Raw genomic sequence first — 22,376 nt, 5'->3', positions numbered from 1 at the left:
GATATATATAGCCGAGCTAGTATCCGAGAGTTCACTCGTCAATTCGATTCGTTACTTCCCGTAGCGCGGCTAGTAATCATTATCATCATTCCGTCAATCACACTTTGTGTTTGTGTGCGACGAGAGAATATTCGTTTATATAGAGAGTGTCGGAATTAGTCAAAAAAAGCGTATATCTCTTGAGCATTGATAATCTTTGTCCGCATTTTGTATTATTCACGTCTTGGCGGAAAAGCGCTCCGATCACATTATATAATCTTCACGATTGTTGCATAAGCCATATATAAGGAGTCTCAACGTCCGACTGACGTTTCTCGAGTGCAAAGGGTTGACAAATAATACTTATTCGTAAAACACGACATCGATTGTGTGTCAACGTATATATTCTACATCTAAAAAAACTAATAAGTTATATATTTTTAATTTATGCGAGAATTATTTCACGAAAAGCATTCGCGTAAAGTACGTAAACGAGTGGGAAAACTCGACGACGATGCACAGCACATTGCACTTTTTTCGGGCAAAGTATGTATAATAATAATTAAAAAAAACAGGAGGCACACGTTACTTCTAGAAAACGACAGAGAAGATCGGCATCTTTTGAGATACTTTACGATACGCTCGACGATGGAGAACACTAAACGGAATTTGTTTCATTCTTGAAGAAGAAGAATCGCACGTTTCGGGGCATGTTCGGGGTCTTAAGGCCACTTCGTCGATCTAATATCCTATTTGAAAGATCGCGTGAGGGACGAGTTTGCCGCGCGAAATCTCACAATTGCATTATATATGTATAGTGTATGTGTGTGTGTATAACGTTTATATCTCTTCCGATTGGAAACGGGGAAAAAGTATACGAAACGAAAAACTTGGAAAAGAGGTACAATTAATCTCTACTATCTCCTAGGAATTTGTTTCTGTGAATGCGCAATCACGTGGTCAGCAAATGCAAATGTGTGGACTTTCTTTTTTTTTTTTTTTTTTTTTTTTCATAACATTTCGACTTCTTTCTCTCTCTCCTTCTCTTTCGTTCTCTCTCACTCATTCTCTCTGTATTCTTTTCATACGGATAAAAATATTAAGGCAAAATATTCATAACTTACACATAAAGGACGTTTGATTATGTTCGTTAGATGTTTCTCTCGTTTAAGAGTTACAGTTGTTATTAAAAATACTCGCCACTTTAGTTCACTATTATGAGATTAGTAACTTAGCGCCTAAGTGTTAGCCTTATCGTTACTTAAATAACGTTTACGCCTTAAAAAAGTCATTGGATTGGATGCGATTAGCTTGTCAGTCCTCAAGCTTCGCAGATTTCTTTTTGTTTATTTCTTTTTCTTTTTTTCCTCTTACTTTGCACCTTTCTACGTACTACGTGCCCTCGTGCTCTCCGTCTCATCATCGTTCACCGCGAATACCGTAAAGCCCCTCTCGCGCGACGCGATTAACGGGATTAAATTAAAATTCGGATTAAATTAAGCCGCGTTATTCAATCGATACTCAGTTCTGCACCGTACGCACCTGGTATTTCGTAATTAGCGTAAAGTGAAAAAAAAAAAGGAAAAAAGAAGAAATGCGAGTCTCATCTCAATTTATGTCCCGAGCTAAATTTGACTTTTATCTCTCCGCGAAAATTGCAAAATCGCAGCTCTGTTTGATCGCGCTGCTTTTGCGGCTCGTTTGACTGCGTCGCGTTATTTTCCGCGACTGTTCTACGGTTAACCTTTGTTGACCCTGTACACTCGAGGTGGCTCAGTCGACCGGGGAAATTCAGGGCGACGTGTTCGTCGAGAGCGAGAGAGCTTTCACCGTCATCCACGCGAAGCACGCAGCTCGTGGATTCGAGTCAAAAGCAGCTCGAAATTCCTTCGAGCGAGAGAACTAATTTTTCGCCGTAATAACCCTTCCGTTCACGGTGTCACGTACAGACCCACGGAATCTACGCGAGTATCGGTATATCCTATTTTGTGTGTTTACGTGTGTGTGTAATGCGAAGGACCCGTGCAAATTCAGGTCGGTAAATAACATTTTCGAAAGAACATCTTTAGCAATATAATTTGTACATACTGATGCAAAAATGTTGCGCGATATGCAAACGCGCCGCACTACATTTCGGAAAGTGAGATGTGTGTCGTATTTTCTTTGCTTTCAATATGTCATGTTTTATCCCGAAAAAATATTTGTTAATTGTAACCGCTATTTTCGAATCTGTATAATCTGCCCGGTTTTTTTTTTCTTGTTACAGATTTATATTATTTACGATTTTTATAAATTTACAACTTTACCTCGTACGCTTTATATTCGAGTAATATTTTATTAATATAGAGATAGCTAAAAAACTTTTTTTGCATATATAAAATTAAAAAAACATACAATTATTGATCATTTTTCTATTTGGGTTCTATATGATTTAAAAAAACTGACTAGTATATAAAACGGTTTTTAAAAAATATCCCAGTTTTTAAGCTTTTAATCAAATCATTCTATCGATAATCGACGACCTAAGTACATACGATTACCAAAAGAAGAGCAAAGTCTGGAGAAGAAAGATCCGTGAGATCTGATATTTTACATCAAATACCATTGTTATACCATTTTTTGTTATATATATATAATACCATTATAATACCGTTATAATAACCATGTCAAATACGATTTTCGCCCGTTGAGGTGTCAATTTCGCACACGAGAAAAATTTTCATGGCGATCCAGTTCTCCAGAATTCGGGGAATGGATCATCGATATCGGGCGTGTAATGTCTTTTAAGTTGTAACTTCGATAATTCGCGGTTATTCGCATTCTAAAATTCGTCGATCTCGCTCCGAATCACAACGAGAGAACATTTGAAATTCACGATAATCCTTATATATTTAATGAATCGAGATTAAGTCAATCGCGTCGATAATTTTATATGAAAAAAAAAAGAACGAATGAGATTATTACACGGAAACTTAATCGGTAAGTAAAGTCAAGATCGACTGTATATACGTTTTATCACAAAGCACTTTCCAGTTTTCTCAACGCTTTTCGCGATGTTATTCAAAAGGTACGCCGAACACATTATTCGCGTCCCTTTTCTTCTTTTTTTTTAGAAGAATGTTTTTTTCTCTTTTTCTGTTTTATTTTCCTTAAGAAGAAGCACCGACTAGGTAGAGCGATATTACGTTCTCACAAACTTCACCGTCTAGAGATTAGAGAATACGATCGAAAAATATGTGCGAATTGATATCGAGATTTTTTTTTTACTTATTATTGATCCCTCGTAAGTGCGCTCGCGATCGATCTTACGAAGTCGCCGGCCATTCATAATTCGGTCGTCGCCATTTTTTTTCTACATCATGAAAAAAGAACGCTCGATTTAATCCTTCGAGGAGAAACGATTAAATATATCGAGCGAATTTAGGGGAGAGCCGACAAACTCTTTCAGGTCACAGGCGAAAAGAACGCGATACGATTTACAGTCCCGTGGCTATATCGATTGTGGTATTGGACAGTATATATAATATATATATCGCGTATGCGTGATAAATACACAGTGGTATGTCCATACCTCCGCCAAGATAATACTTTAATATGAGATACAAAAATTCAATCAGGTATTTCCCATCCATTCGACAATTAGATCCTTTCACATTCAATCTCTGTCAAATTCAGTTTCTATATACTGCGCGAATTAATTGTTAGCAAAGCTTAAATCTAATCACAGATAAACCCTAAGAGAGTACAGAAATACAGAAATACACCGCTATAAATCCATGCTTATGTCACATGTATATATTGCACATTTATCGTCGTTATATGTCGTTACAGATAAATTCTGCTTATAATCCGGTTCCGTTACATTATTCGTACGAATCACAAGGAAATGAGGACTAAAGGCCTAAAATAGTTTCGTGTAATCACTAGAAATCAAGACTGTCACGGATTCAACTTATCGTCACGCTCAATTAATGCTTAATCAGGCATGAACTTATATAAGATTCCACTTACTTAGCGCGATTAATTGAAGAAAGAAAAACTCATCACGCTGTTGGCGTGTGGGAGGGGAAAATGCATTCTTCGACTATTTTCCTTCGTGAGATCTTTGAAATTTCAATGTCCAATACTCTTTACGTTATCAGCATACTGGAGAACGGTTGCCTTTGCGCAGCATCAGTTAAAGGTTAATTAACAGCGAGGAACAGACAAGAGAGAAGAGACGACCGGAAACAAGAGACTCCTGTCCCTCTCTCTACGTAAAGGCGACAATATCGGGGTGATATCGATGCGACTCCTTTGCGCGATCGAACGCGCATAGAGACTCGAACTCGATATCCCTCTCGAGACCTTCGTCTCGAGATCACAAGAACACAGAGAGAATCGCCGAGCGAAATTTGTACAGATCAGCGACGAGAGAGTGGCTATTATTAGATGAAAGCCCTGCGAAAAAGTTTGCGAACGGTGCTCGCGAAAATCGATGACTAGGCGCGACTTTGTTCGCGATCGCGTTATGTCATCAACACGTGGTCAGTCTCGATATTTCGGAGACACGTTCACGAATCCTCTTCCTTTTCCGTACCTTCGTGATCTTCCCCCCCCCCCCCCTTCCCCCTTCAGTCTTGCTAGTTAGTTCACTAACCTGGGAAAACGCGATGCCCCTTAGACAGGTTGTGTGGCACTTAATAGAGACAATCTACGACTTTTTTAAGGTAAGCAGAGCTAACGCACGAGGAGAGGAAGGTCGAGACGGAGTGATCCAGAAGAGCGCGAGCGAAATCAAGCAAAGCCCCTTCAAGATATAGTCACTTTCGCGATAATACATAGTATACACTTCGCTGCGGATGTTTGCCTTCTCGAGAGATTCTCGACTGCGTAACCGAAAAATTAACCGTCTATAACCCGGGCGACTTCTAGAAAAGATAAACTCCTCCTATATTTTCTCATATTCTATGGAAAATTTTACATACATCGTAAGTTTGTAAATATTATTAAGTTTCATTACGTTCTTTTTTTCTAGTTCAATTACAGCAATACACTATCGTATATCACTAATCTTTCCGTCACACAAGTACTGTTTACATTACACTGATGTTAGGGTTATAGAAGGTTAATCGTTGAGCGTGCCTGCTGAACCCTGGCGATTGCATTACCCTAAAAAATAGTCTGCTTATTTTCTAGAAAAGTATTACGACGTCGTACGCGATTTGTGCTCTATTGATGAACTCAAGATCGCTCTCTCTCTCTCACTCTCTCTTTTGAATCGAATACAAAATTGAATACGTCGACAAAATAAGGATGTAGAGTAACCGTCGAGCGCATCTCGCACGCAACGCGTACTTTTAAAGAGGCTGATCCCGTGTTTCGTAAGAAAATAAGCAAAGTTGTGGCTTTTTTATACAGCGCTTCGGAGGTAGGCAAAGCGTTGTTCCGACTCGTATGAGGTTTAATGAAGAGACTCTCTCGCTATAATCTATAATTTACCCTAAACTAGAGCTGGTTGTTTTGTACTTAACGATTACGAGAGCTTAAATAGCGCCATTTCGAGTATACAATAGCAAAGTGAGAATAGTGCTTGCACATATACCGGAAACGCGCGCGAGTCATCACGGCGACGTAAGTAGTATAGCGGCAATACAATTAATATAACAACAGTAATGAAATGGCATAGGAGAGCAGCAGATTATTTTTAGTAATAGTAGCCGTAATAGTAATAATGACAGTAGTAACAGTAGCAATAGTAATAGTACAAATAATAAATAGTAATGATGATACAGCGTAATACCGATATAGTAGTATTAGCAACAGTAGTAATAGCATAGCGCGTCGCGTGTTAACGATATAGGTATAATGACCATAATAGCAACGTTTCGATTCCGCGAAATGAATGTTTTTAACGATAGATTTTGCAATTACGGGATATACGAAAACAGAAATTTACGGAGATAAATAAAAGTAAATATATTCCGATATTTCATTTCCGATATATGTTGTGCTCGAAATTATTTCACAAAAATCTCTCCTACATGTGCAAAATATATATTTCCGCGCGTTATTTTTTTCTGACTTTCATGTTTTGAAAATGCGTTGTTTCGCGCACAGTGGCACAATTTTTTAAAATAAATATTTAGAGTTAAACATCAGAATATGTTATATTAAAAAATATAATATCGGAGTGCATATGTTATATTTTATAAACTATTTGAAAAGAGAATTAAACTCAAAATAATCCCGATATACGATTAAAACGTTACCTATTCATGTAAAAAGTATCATTTATATAACTCGAAAAAAAAAATTTTTGTCAAAGCAGTACATAAAAGAAACACAAAAAGAAATAAGTAAAATCGTGAATACCGAGTTAAACCACTGAATTGCATAAAAGCACTATTATAAAATGGTGTTGACTTCGATCAATTGGTAAGTCGACAACGATCGTAAGCGCGTATATCGATTACGGGCAGACAAAATTATTGCGCGATATTACGGACCATCGTATATGTATGAGAGTTATTTCTTCATCCAAGAGACATGATGTATCTCTCGTGAGATGTAAATTGTGCGCGCGCGCAGACGTCACTTCCGGACCATTATTGTCGGTATTAGATCGATTCACCCTTCTCTTTTCTCGAGATCCAGGACGCGCAAATTGGCAAGACTTCGGTTTAATTAATTGGCGTCGATCGGCGTGTTTCGCGGGTTTAATAAATTCGATCAGTCGCGCGCGATATTGCCTCCGAAGCGGATTGTGTCAATTTTCGGAAAGTAATCACCGTTTAGAGGTTTACGTTTAATTACATATAGACAGCCATTAGATTATACATAAAGTGCTAAATTAGACAGCCATTATTGCTAATATTATTATTATTATTACTCTATAATAATAATTATTATTAGTATTAATGTTATTATATTATATTTATTACTGAGGATCAATAGACGTTTTCGATCGACGAGCTCCCGAGATTATCTCTTATCGATTCAATAAGATTTTAATAGATACACAACGAGACCGCCTTGATAACGTTTTACGGGCACTTATAGATTGCATCGAGATTGTTATTACGGAACACAAAGTATATAATTATCGATGATAGTAAATCATTATACTACTAAGCGATAAACTAACTAGAATTGATGCGATTAGTATTGTTATTGATATATCATAAAATATAGAGTCGCGCGTATATATTCGTCGATCTCATCATCTATGATGTAATCGAATAAATAAGTAAATAGCAGAAATATATATTATATATATGTATATCAATGTTTGTGTGTATTTTTCAGTATGCACAGGAAATTCTCGTTTTTTTTTTTTTTTAATACGAAGCGTGTTGTCGCTTTTACATAAGCGTTCAATCTTATCGTTTCACATTTTATCCAACGTCACGTTAGAACGAATTATCGATTTTCCCTCCGCGCGAAACTATGAACTTAAACATCTTATCGGAAAAAAAAAAAAAAAAAAACAAACAAAGAAATCAATAATAATGTGAAGTATGTTGAAGGTGCGCGGTAACGGTAGAATGATAATACACTGAATCGTTCCACTATCATCTTATTGCATTATAGAAGGTAAAGCCTCGCTTACATACTGAGCTTGAAATAAAAATAAATTAGAATTTATTCATATTTATATCGGCAATATCTCGAGAATGTTCAATTAAGATATGAAAGTTATCAGGATTATGACACACGAAACGTAATTTTAAAAAGATAATATTAATAAATGAAGATAATAATTATGAGAATCTTTAAACGCGTTATTTTTAGGTAGATGTTGTTTCTTAGGTCGATAGAGATATGAATGTTTTTTTTTTATCGTACGATTATTAAAAAATGTACAATTTCCTTACATAATTTGTAAAAACAAGATATCAGATATTTTCTAAGTCATTTATAAAAATAAATTTGAGCGCAAATCGTTAATAAAAACCCAGAATAAGATCACATATGAATTTACAGCTTAATATCGAGAAACAGGTATCTTTTTATCATAATTTCAATCAATTCACTCGAAGAGTTCGCATCTCCGAACGGAAGTCTTAAAAATAATTTAAAAACGTCGAGAATCGTCAAAAATAAAATTTTGTCTTTTCTTATATCTTAATATCGAAACAAGTCTCTCTCAGCCGAGGAAGGTTACTCGCATTTTCAAGAAGAGATCTTAAAAATAATTGAAAATTGCGAGGTAAAAAGTAACATTTTGTTAAAAAGAGTATTCTTATACAAAAAATAAAGATGCCCTCAAATAAATATGATACATAAATATTTTTCGATTATTATTATCGTTAAAATTTTATAATTATATGTATAATCGCTAAAACCCTACCACGATCTTAATTATATCTTCAGTTGATAATTTTAATTTAATATCACGTCATACTTTAATACGTATCGCTTGAATTTTGGTTTCATTGTTTCGGTCCTATATTTCATTCGAAACGAATATCGTTCGATATAAGTCCTTCGATAAAGCGCGAAACGTCAATTGAAAAAGAAAGATCAATCGGAGCCACGCTCTGCGCATCCTGTCGACGCGTTCTAATTTCGACTTTTTCTTTTTTTTTTTTTTTAAGGAACAGGAGCGAGAGATTAACTAGCACGCAAGAAATATCACTCCTCTCGTTCCAAGAAGACACACCGACACGGCGTGTTCTCGGTCCGAAGAATCTGCGAGAGGAAATGCCAGCAGCGATCTAGGTCGCCTGCATCAACGAGGATTAAAATGCGGAGAGAAAACGGAGAGAATTATCAATAATCAAGGCAGACTCGGCAGACGCGCGATGGCGAAAAACTATGACGACTAACAAAGCATTACGAACTACGATAGAGCGATATCATACGATTACACACAGTAGAAAAATAAGTATGAACGCTTACGGACTAAGATGGCATGTGATACACTTGTAATTTTGCAGACTATTCTCGTTTCCGGGAGCGACAGCCAGTTTCTTTTTTTAAGTTTTTTTTTTCCTTTTTCTCTTTTTTTCAGGAGAGGAGAATTAGGCTGAAGACATCACCCCCGGTTAATACGAAACGAGGTAAAGACAGGAGAGTAAAAAAGGGAGACGCGGGCAAAGAGTACTGTACTCACATCTACGGAAAAATCGTTCCCGATGGTCGATGACTAAATGACATGTTTCATTGGCGCGATAACGTTTCAAAAGGTATGAGAAATTTCGCGTTGAAATTCACGCACGAAACCCTCGAATGGAGCGCGTGAAATATCCCCGTTAACTAAATGGATGCTGGATATTACATAGATTGCTGGAAATATATACGTTTGTGTGTTGTACGCAAAAATTACTTTATAAAACCCTTACCACCGGTTTCAGGTACATCGAAACACAGCAGAATGCAGCTAACTCTAGTAGAAAAAAAAAACGACGTAATAAAAATTGGATAGCATAGTGCGTAAAAAAAAATGAAATAAGCAGCGCCACACATTCGTAAAAGCGCGCTGCTGCAATTAAGAGTTAAAATCTAAAATTAACATACTTATTTCGCGAGGGAAACAGGGGGAAGTGCATGAATAAAATAGTACTATTTCACAAAAACGCGCAAGAATCCAGGATTAATACAGAAATACATAGCGGAATGACTCATTTCATTTTTTTTTTTTTTTTTTTTTTCGCAAAGAGTATGAAATGAAGTCTCTCAAGAATAGAAGATAAATGAAAAATTGCAAGTAATCCTGACTTGCGGTCTTATATGAGTGTCGCAATAAATCGTACTTTATCTTCCGATCTTGACGATCGCATTGCAAATCGATAACATCCACGATCATAGATATCTCAAGATATCGAGAGAGAGAAATATAGTACTTGACATTCAGCGATATTAAATATGAACACTATATAGCATACACAGACGAAGAGCGTGAAACTTACGAATCACGGATATGTATAACTAGAATAAGATTTGTATAACTAAAGTGCGTTACGATATTAAACTTACATCCTTATAGATTTGAGATTGAGTGGAATAGAAGCTCGCGCGCGCGAGAGCTCTCTCTTTACAACCTTCCACGAGAGCGTAGTACTTTTGCCCGACTGAATGAAAAGAAGAATGAGGAAGGAGAGGGGGGGCAAGGGGAAGAACGAACAGAGATAGAGTCTATAGAAGACGCATCCCTTTGCATTTCACGACAATAGTTTCCCCGAAGAGAGGAGTCTACTCTAAAAACGCGAAATCTTATTGTACGCGCATCTTCGATTTCGCAAATTTTTGGTCGTTTTTCCCTATAATTCGCTTATTATTTTTTTTTTCTTTTGCATTTTTCTCTTTTGTTGATTTATCCGCAAGACCTCCAAAACACGTACACATTTCCGAATTATCCCTTACGTATGTAGAATTTTTTCTCCTTAAATCTCTATATTATAAGATACCTTAAGAGCTACGCGAAAAAAAAGGACAAACGCCAACTATACTCGTTAGAATGAACGTCTGTCTTATCGGACAAGACACGAGAATATCACATTGCAGATGTATATGTATGTGTATGTGTGTGGGTCATATTATATATATATGTTAATTCTTCCCTTCTTTTTTTACCTTAATAACTTCGTGGCTTAAGAGCTAAGGAGTTCCTTATATCGAGTTTTACACTTTATTACGACGACGATAGGGCTGCGTATGCATATGTGCGCGTATATACGTGCATATATATATGAAGTATCGATCTTTTTCTTTCTCTTCAATTTTTTTCCACCAAGATCGATCCCTTCGGATTTTGATATATTCATCTCGATGATCGCAACGAGAGTAAAAACGCAGCGGAGATTATTTAAAAGTCGACGAGGTGTACGAAGACGAGGAATGCAGCGCCGGATTTTTCAATTTGACAATCCGCGTATACATATATCTCGCGCTTTAACGATATTATGTTATATAGTTACTATACCTACCGAAAGAAAAATAAGTAAAACTATAAAACCGTGGAGCTACGTCGTGGACCTTGATCGCATGCGAGGCACTCTAAGCGTTCGTCTCTCGACACAGAAAGACGAGAACTCGGAATAGTCATCGATCATAAAAGCGATTAAATTATATTTATATTTACGACGAATTTAAATCTTTGAATTTCATCCTTTATTGCCATTTTACTTTCTAGCATTTTGTTAGAACACATACTCCGAATATTTTACGCGTTTTTTTTTTTTTTTTTTTTTTGCGAAAATGTGTGAGATAATTCTCTCTCTATCTCTCTTTCTTTCTCTCTCTGCTTTTCTATTTCATTCCCTAAATAATACATCAAAGAAAGTGGAAAAAATCGATCGACCGATTAACTGCGAGATCTATAAGTAATTCTGTAAATTTCTGTAGAACGGATGCGACTTTCCTCGTGACAGATTTATGATAGATACATCTGAGCGATAGACTCATAATATTTGCGCCGAGGGAATGCAGTCTCTCTCTTAATATCCTTCGTTAAACATGAAAATTGCAAGTCAAATTACGCTCGTTTTGCATACACATGAGAAGATAAAATAAAATTAAAAAAAAACAATGACTTAGTCTAAAGCGTTTATTTTCTTTTATAGACCAGAGATATGTAGAACAATTTTCGAACGACTTGTAATGTCGATCATACATCCATAGGATATTCAGTCTATAAGGATCAACTTTAATTACAATAATGGCATGCACGTTTCGCAATAAGTTGTTTTGTGCGAGAATTGATTCTTACGGTTTATTTTTTTTTTTTTTGCGTGCGCGAGTAAATGTGTGTGTGTGGTTAAATATCGCATTACGCATGATTGAATCGTTTCAATAAACTAACCGCAAATTAATTAGCTATCGTTAATCTTTGAGGGGGGTCAATAAGAACTACTCCTAATAATATGTCATTAAAGATTATTTCGATCTCATTTTTAATATAAAAAACATAAAAGCCGATAAATATATAATTATTTGCAAAATAGAATACAATATAGGATAAAACTTATAATGAGCGTTTTTAAAGTAACTATATAAAAAACATATTCTGGACGAGAGTAGATTAATTTCTTTCTTTATATGACTATTAATTAAAGTCCATTGTTCTAAAATGCTTAATAAAGTCTTTGCAGCGGTGATATAACGCTTTATCCGATTTTTAATACAATCATTCTATGTGGCCCCATAAATACAGCCAATTTTTCCTTTCCAAACTATTCAAAATTTTCCTCTGTTTCAAATCAACCTGTTTTTCTCTAAAATAAAAGTCTCTTCCTATGTTTGTTTGCCACTACAATCACATGACCATGTTATTAGTAAGCAAGGAACAAAAATGCGCTAAATTAAAGAAAAAAAGTTTTTAAATAGAGGAAATAAACAGCGCCGACGAGTTCGGAATAGAAAAAATTGATTGTATATATATTAAAATTGGCATGTACAATTATTAAGAATATAAGTATATGATACTTACAAACTCGCAATTTGAAATCAGTATTAATATTTATATGCGATTCGTATAAATTTCCATATACATTTTTAAAAATAATTGTTTAATGAACAAATCTCAAATTACACAAACACATCCTTGGAATAAATTCTTTGAATGAATAATGCAATCCCGATCTCGAATGCTTTCTCAAATATTATTCACAGTTATTCGCATGTAAAATATATATACAGATTTACAATTTATCTTGATAAAATGGAATTTAAAAGAGTCGATTCATTGAAGCAACTTTTTTTTCTTCGCACAAAACGTCCGTACATCCTATCTTAGTTTCTTTTTTTTTCGAATACATTTTTCGAATAGTTTTTCTTTTTCCGCTAATCAGCACCACATGTCGTTTATTCGCAACAGAAAATAACATCGCGAAACTTATAACATCACGTATCGAGTCACACATATATAGGAATTGATATAATTGACAATATAATACTTAACAATAAGCGAGAGAAAAGAATTCTGTTTTAATCAGAAATAGTATAAAACGCAGAGTGAGACTAGATTTGTTAAGACTCCGAGTTATTTTTTACATGTATCAATACAATTATATATAATACGTAAATTTGAAAATCTAATATTCCGAGTAACTCTTATTGTTAGAGCTTGATCATCGATACGAGATTAATATCATGCGTGAATCGTGTTTATTTGTGTGCGTGTATATCCCATAATACTGTTGCCCAATAATCGAAGCGATTCGCAAAACAAGAACCTGATTATCCCGATTAAAAATAAATATGACTAACAAAAAAAAACACTGCTTAAAAACATTAATTATTTTTCACAATGATATGATTGATAAGACTTTCACACGCACGAGGTATCGATTCGTTCACCTTTTAATTTAATTGTTCTGTGTCAAACCATTTTACTGGTAACGTTGAATTTTCTCTGGTTAATTAAGTTTGCTTTTTCCTATTATGAATTATGTTAAATAGATAGTAACAAGAGAATAGCGATCTCATTAACGCGGACTTAACTAGCCAATTAATTAGTTAACTATGGATACATTTCAACATAACGCGAAATCGTTTGATATTTTCTCTTCAGAATACAATCTTTCGATATCTCTTTTTCGTAAGATTACTTTTCATCCTCGATGATAAGACGGATTCTGATGTACAAGTAGAGAAATGCATCAACTGTACCGATTGCACACATATACATACATACATACATACATATACCTATAGCTATATATATATGTGTGTATGTGTATGTATATTAATGATTCGATTACTATAGAAAATGCGCGACAATGCGACGCAATAACATTATATTCAATTTATTCGACAAGCTGGCTAAAGTAACAACCGATATAGTCCTCGTGTAAATTACGCTTACGCGACAACGTACGCAATTATCTAGAAGCACGAGTCGGCACGTATAATTAGTGGGTAAGCTCTAGGAGGATAATTTCCTGCGACCCGGAATCGAGCTTCGCGACTAATTGCAAGCACGATGGTGCTTTCCTAAGCGGCGCATGATTATCGATATCATCGAGCGCGAGTGGATCTCTATTATCGGATTTCTCCCTCATCCTCCTCGTACTATCTCTTGATATTCTCGGGGAAAAAAAAAAAATGAATCGACTTGTTTTTTCATCACAATGATTGCAAAGCATATTTCTGAACGAAATTCCAGTTTGACTGCTCGTTTAAAGATCCGACTAAGATCAAGCAAAAGAAAAAGAAAGGAGAGAGAAAGATTTGACGCAGTTTATTTTCGATAAACGCGGTCTAATTGAGTAATTTTATTTTTTTAAATGCGCTTCAAGGATTGCAATTTCAAGCTACCTGCCGTGTAAGAAATGTCAACGTAATTTGTCCACGCACATAGAAGACGGTCGCGATCGACTATAAGACTATCATCGGCCTGATTCGCAATTATGGCCCACGAGAAGATGATATATAGATCTCTATGCCTTACGTAAGTTAACGATATTCCAGTACTATCGTACGATGACTAATATTGTGTACGACAGCTAAGGTTCCTATTGCGCTATAATACTACATACGCTAAGTGGTATAATACGGATGATATACCGGCTTTATAGAATGTGAGATTGTAAATAGATTTTCTTTTCTCTCTCTATGCAGTACCTCAGAATCACGGTTTTGTAGAGAATCGCGACGGTCGGACGCGACTCTATCGAAAATAGGCGAATCGTCCTAATAACAAGATTGCCGTCACGGAAAGAAATACTGATTCGTCTAATATAAAGCGATTTCGTTACGATATTGCGGTCCCTCGCAGCGCAGCGGTCCACTTAAAAAAATCACACGAGATAGAACGACAACGTTCACTGAGCGTCAAATTCTATTTAAAAAAAAGAAAAGAAACAAAAAAAAGAAAAAAGTCAAACAGGAACACACACAATGATCAATCTTACATAACGCTCGAAAAAAGAAGGCACACACAAATCAGAAATATCGTTCATCGCGTAAAAGCGTATACTTATGTCAATGAGACGCAATGACGGTGTAACGGCAGTGCTATTCGTTTGCAGTGTTTTACATAAGCATCTTGACAAATTATTGCACATGTGCATACATACCAAATACAGACACACACATACACACACATACATACACACATTGGCGTGTGATGTGTAATGAGAGAGTAAAATACTGTCGTGTAAGATATTATTTGTACTATTGTGTCGTGAATTGATATGGCATAAGTGTTAGCTCACATAAGTATGAACTTTTTTTTGTTTTATGTTCGAAACGATTAAAATTATTATGGGATAAAAGTTTATTAAGAGGATAAACTTTTGACTTTTTTCTCTCGAAATGGTGCGATTTTCGAAAAGTGTTAGTTTTTGCTTTCGTTAAGGATATATCTGTACGATACACATCGAATAATGGTGTTTTAGTTTTTATAACATATTTACCTTTCATCATTTTATATCGATAGAAATGTTAATGCAGTGAGCAATATATTAATTAAAAAGCACTACCCTTTCACCATCATTATACGCTATATTATAGTGAAGTGTCTCCGGCCAAAATTAAACATTCTACATATACGAACTATTCTATACTTACTTATTATTTACTTTATCTTTTTTCTCTACGTTACAAAAGAAAAATCTAAAAATTATTATAACACTTATATATTATTTAGTTTCTTATTCATGAAAACAAAGTACAATTTAATTTATAACGTGTTGAAGACTTTCGTAATTAGTACTGTCGTGATTTAAGCGTTTTAATTTTCTAGAACATATTTGGCAGGTACAGAGACACCATCCTATGTATTATCATAAACGTGTGATTCTGTCCAAAGATAAGCCTCCTTTCTTTAAGCATCTCTATATATGAAATATTTATTCAAAACTTGAAACTTAGCCTAAATATTGACGGTATAAATGTTTTGTTTTATATAATATCAATGAAATAAAATAATTGCGTAAAACTGTATAAAATCAGTATAACATATTTATAAAAATTGATTTTGGAGTCAATTTTTCCATTTGATTTTTTAACTTGGGCAAAGTTTATCAATATTAATCAATGTTATAATACAATCAATTAATTAATTCTATTAATTTTATTAATTCCATTAATATTATAGTAATTAATATATTGATAAATTATAAATTGATTATATCATTAATAATCGATATAATATTATCAATAAAATAATGATAATTAGTATCATTATTAATATTGCTAATCATAATTTAATAATCAATATTATTTAAAAAAGTAGTTCCATGTGTGCACTGTAGTGTAAAAAAATCCTGGAATCTCTAAATATCTCGAAAAATAAGCATTTTCGAAAAAAATATTAAGTACCTATATTATTAAAAAATTTAGTTTTAAACCTATCAAAGACTAACGTAAGTTAGTAGTAACTTTAGATAATATTATGTAAAAATCACATATAAAGGTTGAATTTTTAAAATGAAAACCTTTGTTTTTCTTCTAGCAGATTTTGAAAGGTTCTCGAAAAAACGGATATACACCTTAAACGCTTATATGTCAAAATTACATTTGGTTATGCTTACTGTTTGAAATATTTAGGGATCTTCAAAATTTTTCTACACACACAAACACACCATTTTTTTTCTGTATATGTACAAATTAAAGGGCAGATTATAAAAATAAAAATTGGATGTGTGCGAGTCTCACTCTATGAAAGTCAAAATAATTTAAGAGCGCTTTTTCCTCCGTCTCCGTCCACCTGTTTTTCTTTTTCTGCATTTTTTGTATTTCAGCACTTTTCTATTTTTTTTTTTTTTTTTTTTTTTTTTAACTACTGTTAATTGCCGGTAAAACAATCATTTTGTATCAAACGTATATATAAGATGTGTATGTATGTGTGTATGTGTCAATGCATTTAGTTATTATCTTACATCCGCTAATCAGTCCATTTTCATCGAATTTATTTATTTATCATCTCGCGATTGTGTTATGTGTACATATGGCTGTGCACATGTGTGTATGTATATAGTTATCGTGTGAAATGTATCGAATAATGAAAGGCAACGAGTCGGAAGGACTAAAGTTAACTTGCACTAGATTACATTTAAGCGATAGGCTGCACGTCGGTTGTCAAAGTGTTATCGTTTAAAAATTTTAAAGCTCCCTCCCACATATTATTCCCTTATTATCTTATTACCGCATAAAAGTGTACGCGCGAACTTTATGTATATGCATGTACATAAGTAATAATATGAGTGTGTAATAAAATGTGCATTACTCTCCGCACGCAATGGGTAATTATTGTATGCATGCTTCGTTTTACGACTATCGCAATGATCGATTAATCATATTTTAATTACCTGTACCTATATGCCGCATATATACGCACAAGTTTTGCATACGCACATTTACAAATACGCATTTTTTAAGCCTTTTTCCAGAGCTTTTATATATTTCTACATATATAAAAGTCGATAGTATATTTCATTTAAATTCCACCATTGATTCTTAATCAGCTATCATCCATCTGCTGATCTTTACTAACCATTATTATAGTTATTATTATTATTATTTTATTATATTATTATTATTATTTTATTATTATTATTATTTATCTAATACCTATTATTATATATGCGTAATTAAAATTTATTCATTAAGCAATGGTATATATATTAATATTAAAATCAAATGTATTATATGCATTGGATTACTGGATTATTCACACCATATGGTGTGTGTATGTGTGTGTTATGTATGTGTATGTATAATAACCTAAAGACCCTAAATAGCTCTAAAACTACCTATATATATATATATCGATCACTGTTATCACAACGAATTCTAAATGTTTTTTTTTTTTTTATGATCTTATCTTGGCTAACGCGGAGAAAAGTTCCCCTTTGATTCTCGAAAGCAACGATCTTCGTACGGTAAATATTATTCGATATCAGTATTTTTTTTCTCACCGTTCTCCGCTGCTAATTTAGCGCTGCATCAATCTATCTTGCACTTAAAGCCGAGGCAAACAAGTAAACCGTCGTAATCAACAGACATGCCTACATGGACCGTGCTGAGAAATGCAAACGCGAATATCTTCGCGGATTCCACTTTCACACCTCGCTCCATTTTGCGAAAGCGAGCAATTATACTCTGTCGCATTCATAATATATTCGTTCGCTCCCTGTTTTCTCCTATTTTGTCCTCCTTTCTCTCCTCCTCATTGATATTATCTCTCACACATGCATTCTGCCTCATTTATTCTCCTCTCATCCTTCCCTATTTCTGCCTTTCTCTCTCACAGTCTCTCTCTGCCTTAACACGCTCATGAATACATTTAAGTCTTCAGACACTTAAATTCTATCTTAAGATCTATATTTTCAGAAACCTTAGAACGCCATTGTAGTTTTGTCAACCCTTTTAAATAGCTTATTCTTTAACCTATCTTTTAAAGTAATTATTAATCAAATTTAGTTCTAGCATATTATTTAGCAAATTTCGTCAGAGGTTACCACCGACAAATTATTATATTGTTGTGTCGTTATTAGTATGATAATTCACATTCACATATATATATGTATATATAAATTCATAGTTCATAGTCATTATCATATATAAGTGCATCATATATATATATATATATATATATATATAAGTTTATAATTGTCCTTATATCTTAGCACAGTTCTTTGTCGTACTCTCTCACTCTCTCTTTTACACTTTGCAACACTTTGTTAAGTAAAATGTCAGGATACCATACATATACATATTACATACATATATGTATGTACAGGTATGCTGTCTGTGTATGTGTACATTATAATAATGTATGAGATATATTTATGCATATATGTATATCGTACTCCTGGAAACAGATTGTCGCGCAACTCAAGAAATGCAACTCACAGTTCGAGTGTATTTTTTTAAAATTCCGTTTATATAAATTCTCTTTCGTCTAGAAATTTATCGTAATTCTGATCTTAAAGTCAGTAAGAATTTTATTTTCAATTAAAAATACGTCACCTTAATTAAAAGTTTATAACTTAAATACGTTAACTAAGAAGAAATATATAATAAATAAAATCTGTTTTATATCGTTATATAGATATAGTCGATAGATAGATATAATAAACATTTGCATTTAATCGATCAATTTAAACAATCACATTATATACACATTACTTTCATCACACATTCTTAAATGCTATCATCTTAAATATTATCGCTTATTTATTTTTTTCCGCGTTTATCTTGTCATTTTATCGAATCGTTTAGAAATTTATTTCCTCGATTTGCGCGGCGGTCTTTTCTTTAGGAGTACGATACAATTATGTACAGAACAATTCTCATAAATCAGCACTTTCACTACTTCATCTTTTTTTTTCTTTTTTTTTTCTTTTTTTCTTTCGCTTTGCAACTGAGGAGCTCATATAGTCGTCATAATCGTACCGTCGTGTTCTTTTCCGCTTCCTCTTGAAATCTATCTACGTTAGACAGTAATTATGAATACTCCTTAAATTATGCATTTCTTACGAAAATATTAAAATTAAGCATTACGTAACAACACTGGCCGACAGAGTCGAGGCGACGTGACCGGCGAAACCGCGCGGATTCACATCGCGGACACATTTGCGAACCGATGCACCGGTATTTTCGTCATATAGCACGTGAGAAACGTGGCTCTTTTTGATGATGTCTCCTACAAAGCAATCTCTCCCTCTCTCTCATTCTCATACTCTCTCGCAATCTTTCTCTCTCTCCCTTTCTCTCTCTTTTTTGGAAGGCAACAGATATAAAAATTTCCAATGTTGTTTTTGATTTATTATATGCCAAAGTATAACGGTCCGGTATCCGCGAGGATCGATCGATCGCATGGAAGCGGCGAGAATTGTCATTGTCGACCAATGCTACTGTGTACGTTTCCTTAGCTTAGCGTGTTGCATTTGCAAGCATGCAGGTTCAGTCATGCATGGCAAACGTGTGTAATCAGCATGTGTGTATATGTAGTTGTTCACACTTTTATCGCGCGCGGCTCGCGTCTTGTGATTCTGTTTCTTTTCTTCCTTCTATTTATATATAAATATGTTATACATATATTCATATATGTGTATATATATATATATATAACATATATATATATATATATATATATATATATATATATAGTTTACTTTACTTTTGTCTCGATTGACGAAGGAAAAAAAGCCGTCTTTGTCACATCTTTCGCGGTTACGCCCAGTGATTGATCGTGAAACGTTTTCCAAAATGCTCCGCCGACACGCGGAGAAACGGAAAGGAAAAAAAAAAAGAAAAAAAAAGAAAGAAACTGTTGTGCATGAGTAAATAACGATTCGCTTGTTCGCTTGTTCGTCGTTTGGTTATCAGTCCATTCAGGTACCTTTGACGTTGAAGAGAAAAACTAATTTAAATTCATCCTAGACTGCGAGCTCCGCTCGGCAGTATATGCGCCCGTAATAAATGCCATCCATTCGTAACATCGCCATTTACTCACATTGCGATCTTACGCGGACCATTGTGATTTACTATGAGTTCGAAGAATCATCACTAACAAGAGAAGCGTAATATAACTACATACGCGATAATCGGTATGTAGCGTTCATTACTCGTCTTCATGTTTATTTTTCATATATTATCAGCTTTCCTCGATCTTTCTCAACGCTTCGTGCTCTAATCGCTTCATCTCGTTTTCTTTTTTCATTTCTCCTTGTCTTCTTTTTTTTTTCTTTTTTTTTTCATTTAAACTCTACGTTAATAAATGGTAAAGAGACACACTGGACATTGGCACGACAGGTGGCATCTAGATTTAATATAGAATAAAATTTACGTTATTGCGATAACATTTGGTATCGTTGCGTCGTTGCCCAGTTGATCCGATATCCCTGCATTCCTCTCGTTTCTTCCACATTCGTGGAGGGTCCGGAGCGCGGTGAGGATTGGAAGTTGGGGCAGAACACCAGGCAGCGACGTCAATGCTTGTTTTTTAAGGTTTTTCTTTTCTTTTGATTAGATTGATACAGTCTACATTTGATACTCGCTGCAGTCTTCGGAACTGTCCAGCAAAAAATGGAACACTCTTTGACCTGATCAGAGACCCTCGACGATAAATCTTCATTGAGAAAAGCGCTCTTCCTTCCCAGTAAAACAGCACAAAGAGCGCGGATAGTTTTTTTTTTTTCTTTCTCTCTCTCTCTTCTCTTGTCTACGTTTTCTTCAGATAGAAATACATGCTTACTAGATTGGCTTAGAACGACGAGAACGCCATTTCGTCGTTCACATATCGTGGCAGATCGCACATGGTACACCAAGAGGTTGATGAAGAGACCGTTGCGATTGGTATAACTTGATCTTCCATAATCCGTAAATCTTTTGGAGATATTTATACCTCCTTGGAGTAATAACGCGACCGCATTCGTACTTTTGCAAGTACCTTTCGTTAGTGTTCTTATGAATGTATATGTGTATATGTGTGAGTGTGATTTGTCATGTAAAATTAGATATCTATCGCACAATTTGGTTATAATACCACTGCGATTATTTCGCTTACGCGTGTTCTCTACTCAAGGCGGATACGAGGGTAGTAATTTCTTTGTTAAGTAACTCGTTATAGTAATTGCATTTCCTAGCAATATAATTGACATTTCGTGAAGACCTCGTCCATCTCATTTTCTTTCGCTCTCTTTCGCACAAACACGCACACATGCACTCTCTCCCTTCCTCTCTCTCTTTTTCTCTTTCTTTCTTTCTATCTATCACTCTCTCAACTCTCCCTTCCTTTCCCTCTTCCTCTCATACATTCGCCCTTTCTTATCATCGACAGAGTATATTTAAGTAGATACATTTTGTATCGGCTCTAACCAAAAACATCAATCGATAATATGATAATACTTGGATATACAAAATGTGATCTAAGAGGAATAAGAGGCAGGGGATCGGAAGGGGAAGTAATACGCATTCGAAATCACGAAATTTGCGTCAGCCGAGCTGCATCTTTGGACTTGCGTTATAAGCAAGTGGATTTGTTCACTTATTTGACAAAATATCGGGCGGATAGCCTCTCGTTCTCTACATCGACTCACCTCCCAGAAGATCTCCGGGTAAGTACGAGTTGAGAGAACTGGGAGTTGCTCGTTGCTGGTCACTGTTGTCTATCCCGGCGTTGCTCCACAGGGAATTGCTGGTGGGCGGGGCGCCCCAGAGTTGACTAGAGCTGCCTCCCCATGTGTCGGGCGGCGGGCCAGCTTTGTTAGTTGGTCTAAGGCCCCAACCGGCCCCGCCGGAACCACCGGCCTGCTGCTGTCCACCGTGGCTGAGTTGCTGCAGAATCGTGTGCACCTCGCTTTCTGCGGGCGACTCGGCAAATATCGTTGTGTTACCCAGGACGCAATTGTTTAGGGCTCCTTGTGCCTGAAAAAAGAAAATCGACCGTTCTGTAATTTATATTTCAGCCATTAAAACAAAACAAAATTTATTAGCGCAAATACTATGTCGCAAAAATTTAA

General features: G+C 35.0%; 1 protein-coding gene across 6 annotated transcripts in view; it reads right to left on the bottom strand.

Annotated features, from left to right (window-relative positions):
• Window positions 1–962: 962 nt before the first annotated feature.
• The window catches only part of Gw (trinucleotide repeat containing adaptor protein gawky), a 49,659-nt gene continuing 28,245 nt past the window's right edge, over window positions 963–22,376 (bottom strand). For all 6 annotated transcript variants that reach the window (XM_083031422.1, XM_083031426.1, XM_083031425.1 and 3 more), the window contains one exon: window positions 963–22,281. In XM_083031422.1, the coding sequence (XP_082887548.1) occupies window positions 21,940–22,281 (342 nt within the window). In that variant the 3' untranslated portion in view covers window positions 963–21,939. The remainder of the gene's footprint in view (window positions 22,282–22,376) is intronic.

Source organism: Prenolepis imparis, unplaced genomic scaffold (assembly GCF_030444845.1).
Source record: "Prenolepis imparis isolate NDT839.2.m4 unplaced genomic scaffold, iyPreImpa1.0 SCAF_2, whole genome shotgun sequence".
Lineage (NCBI taxonomy): Eukaryota > Metazoa > Arthropoda > Insecta > Hymenoptera > Formicidae > Prenolepis > Prenolepis imparis.
This window is presented reverse-complemented; position numbering and strand designations above follow the sequence as displayed.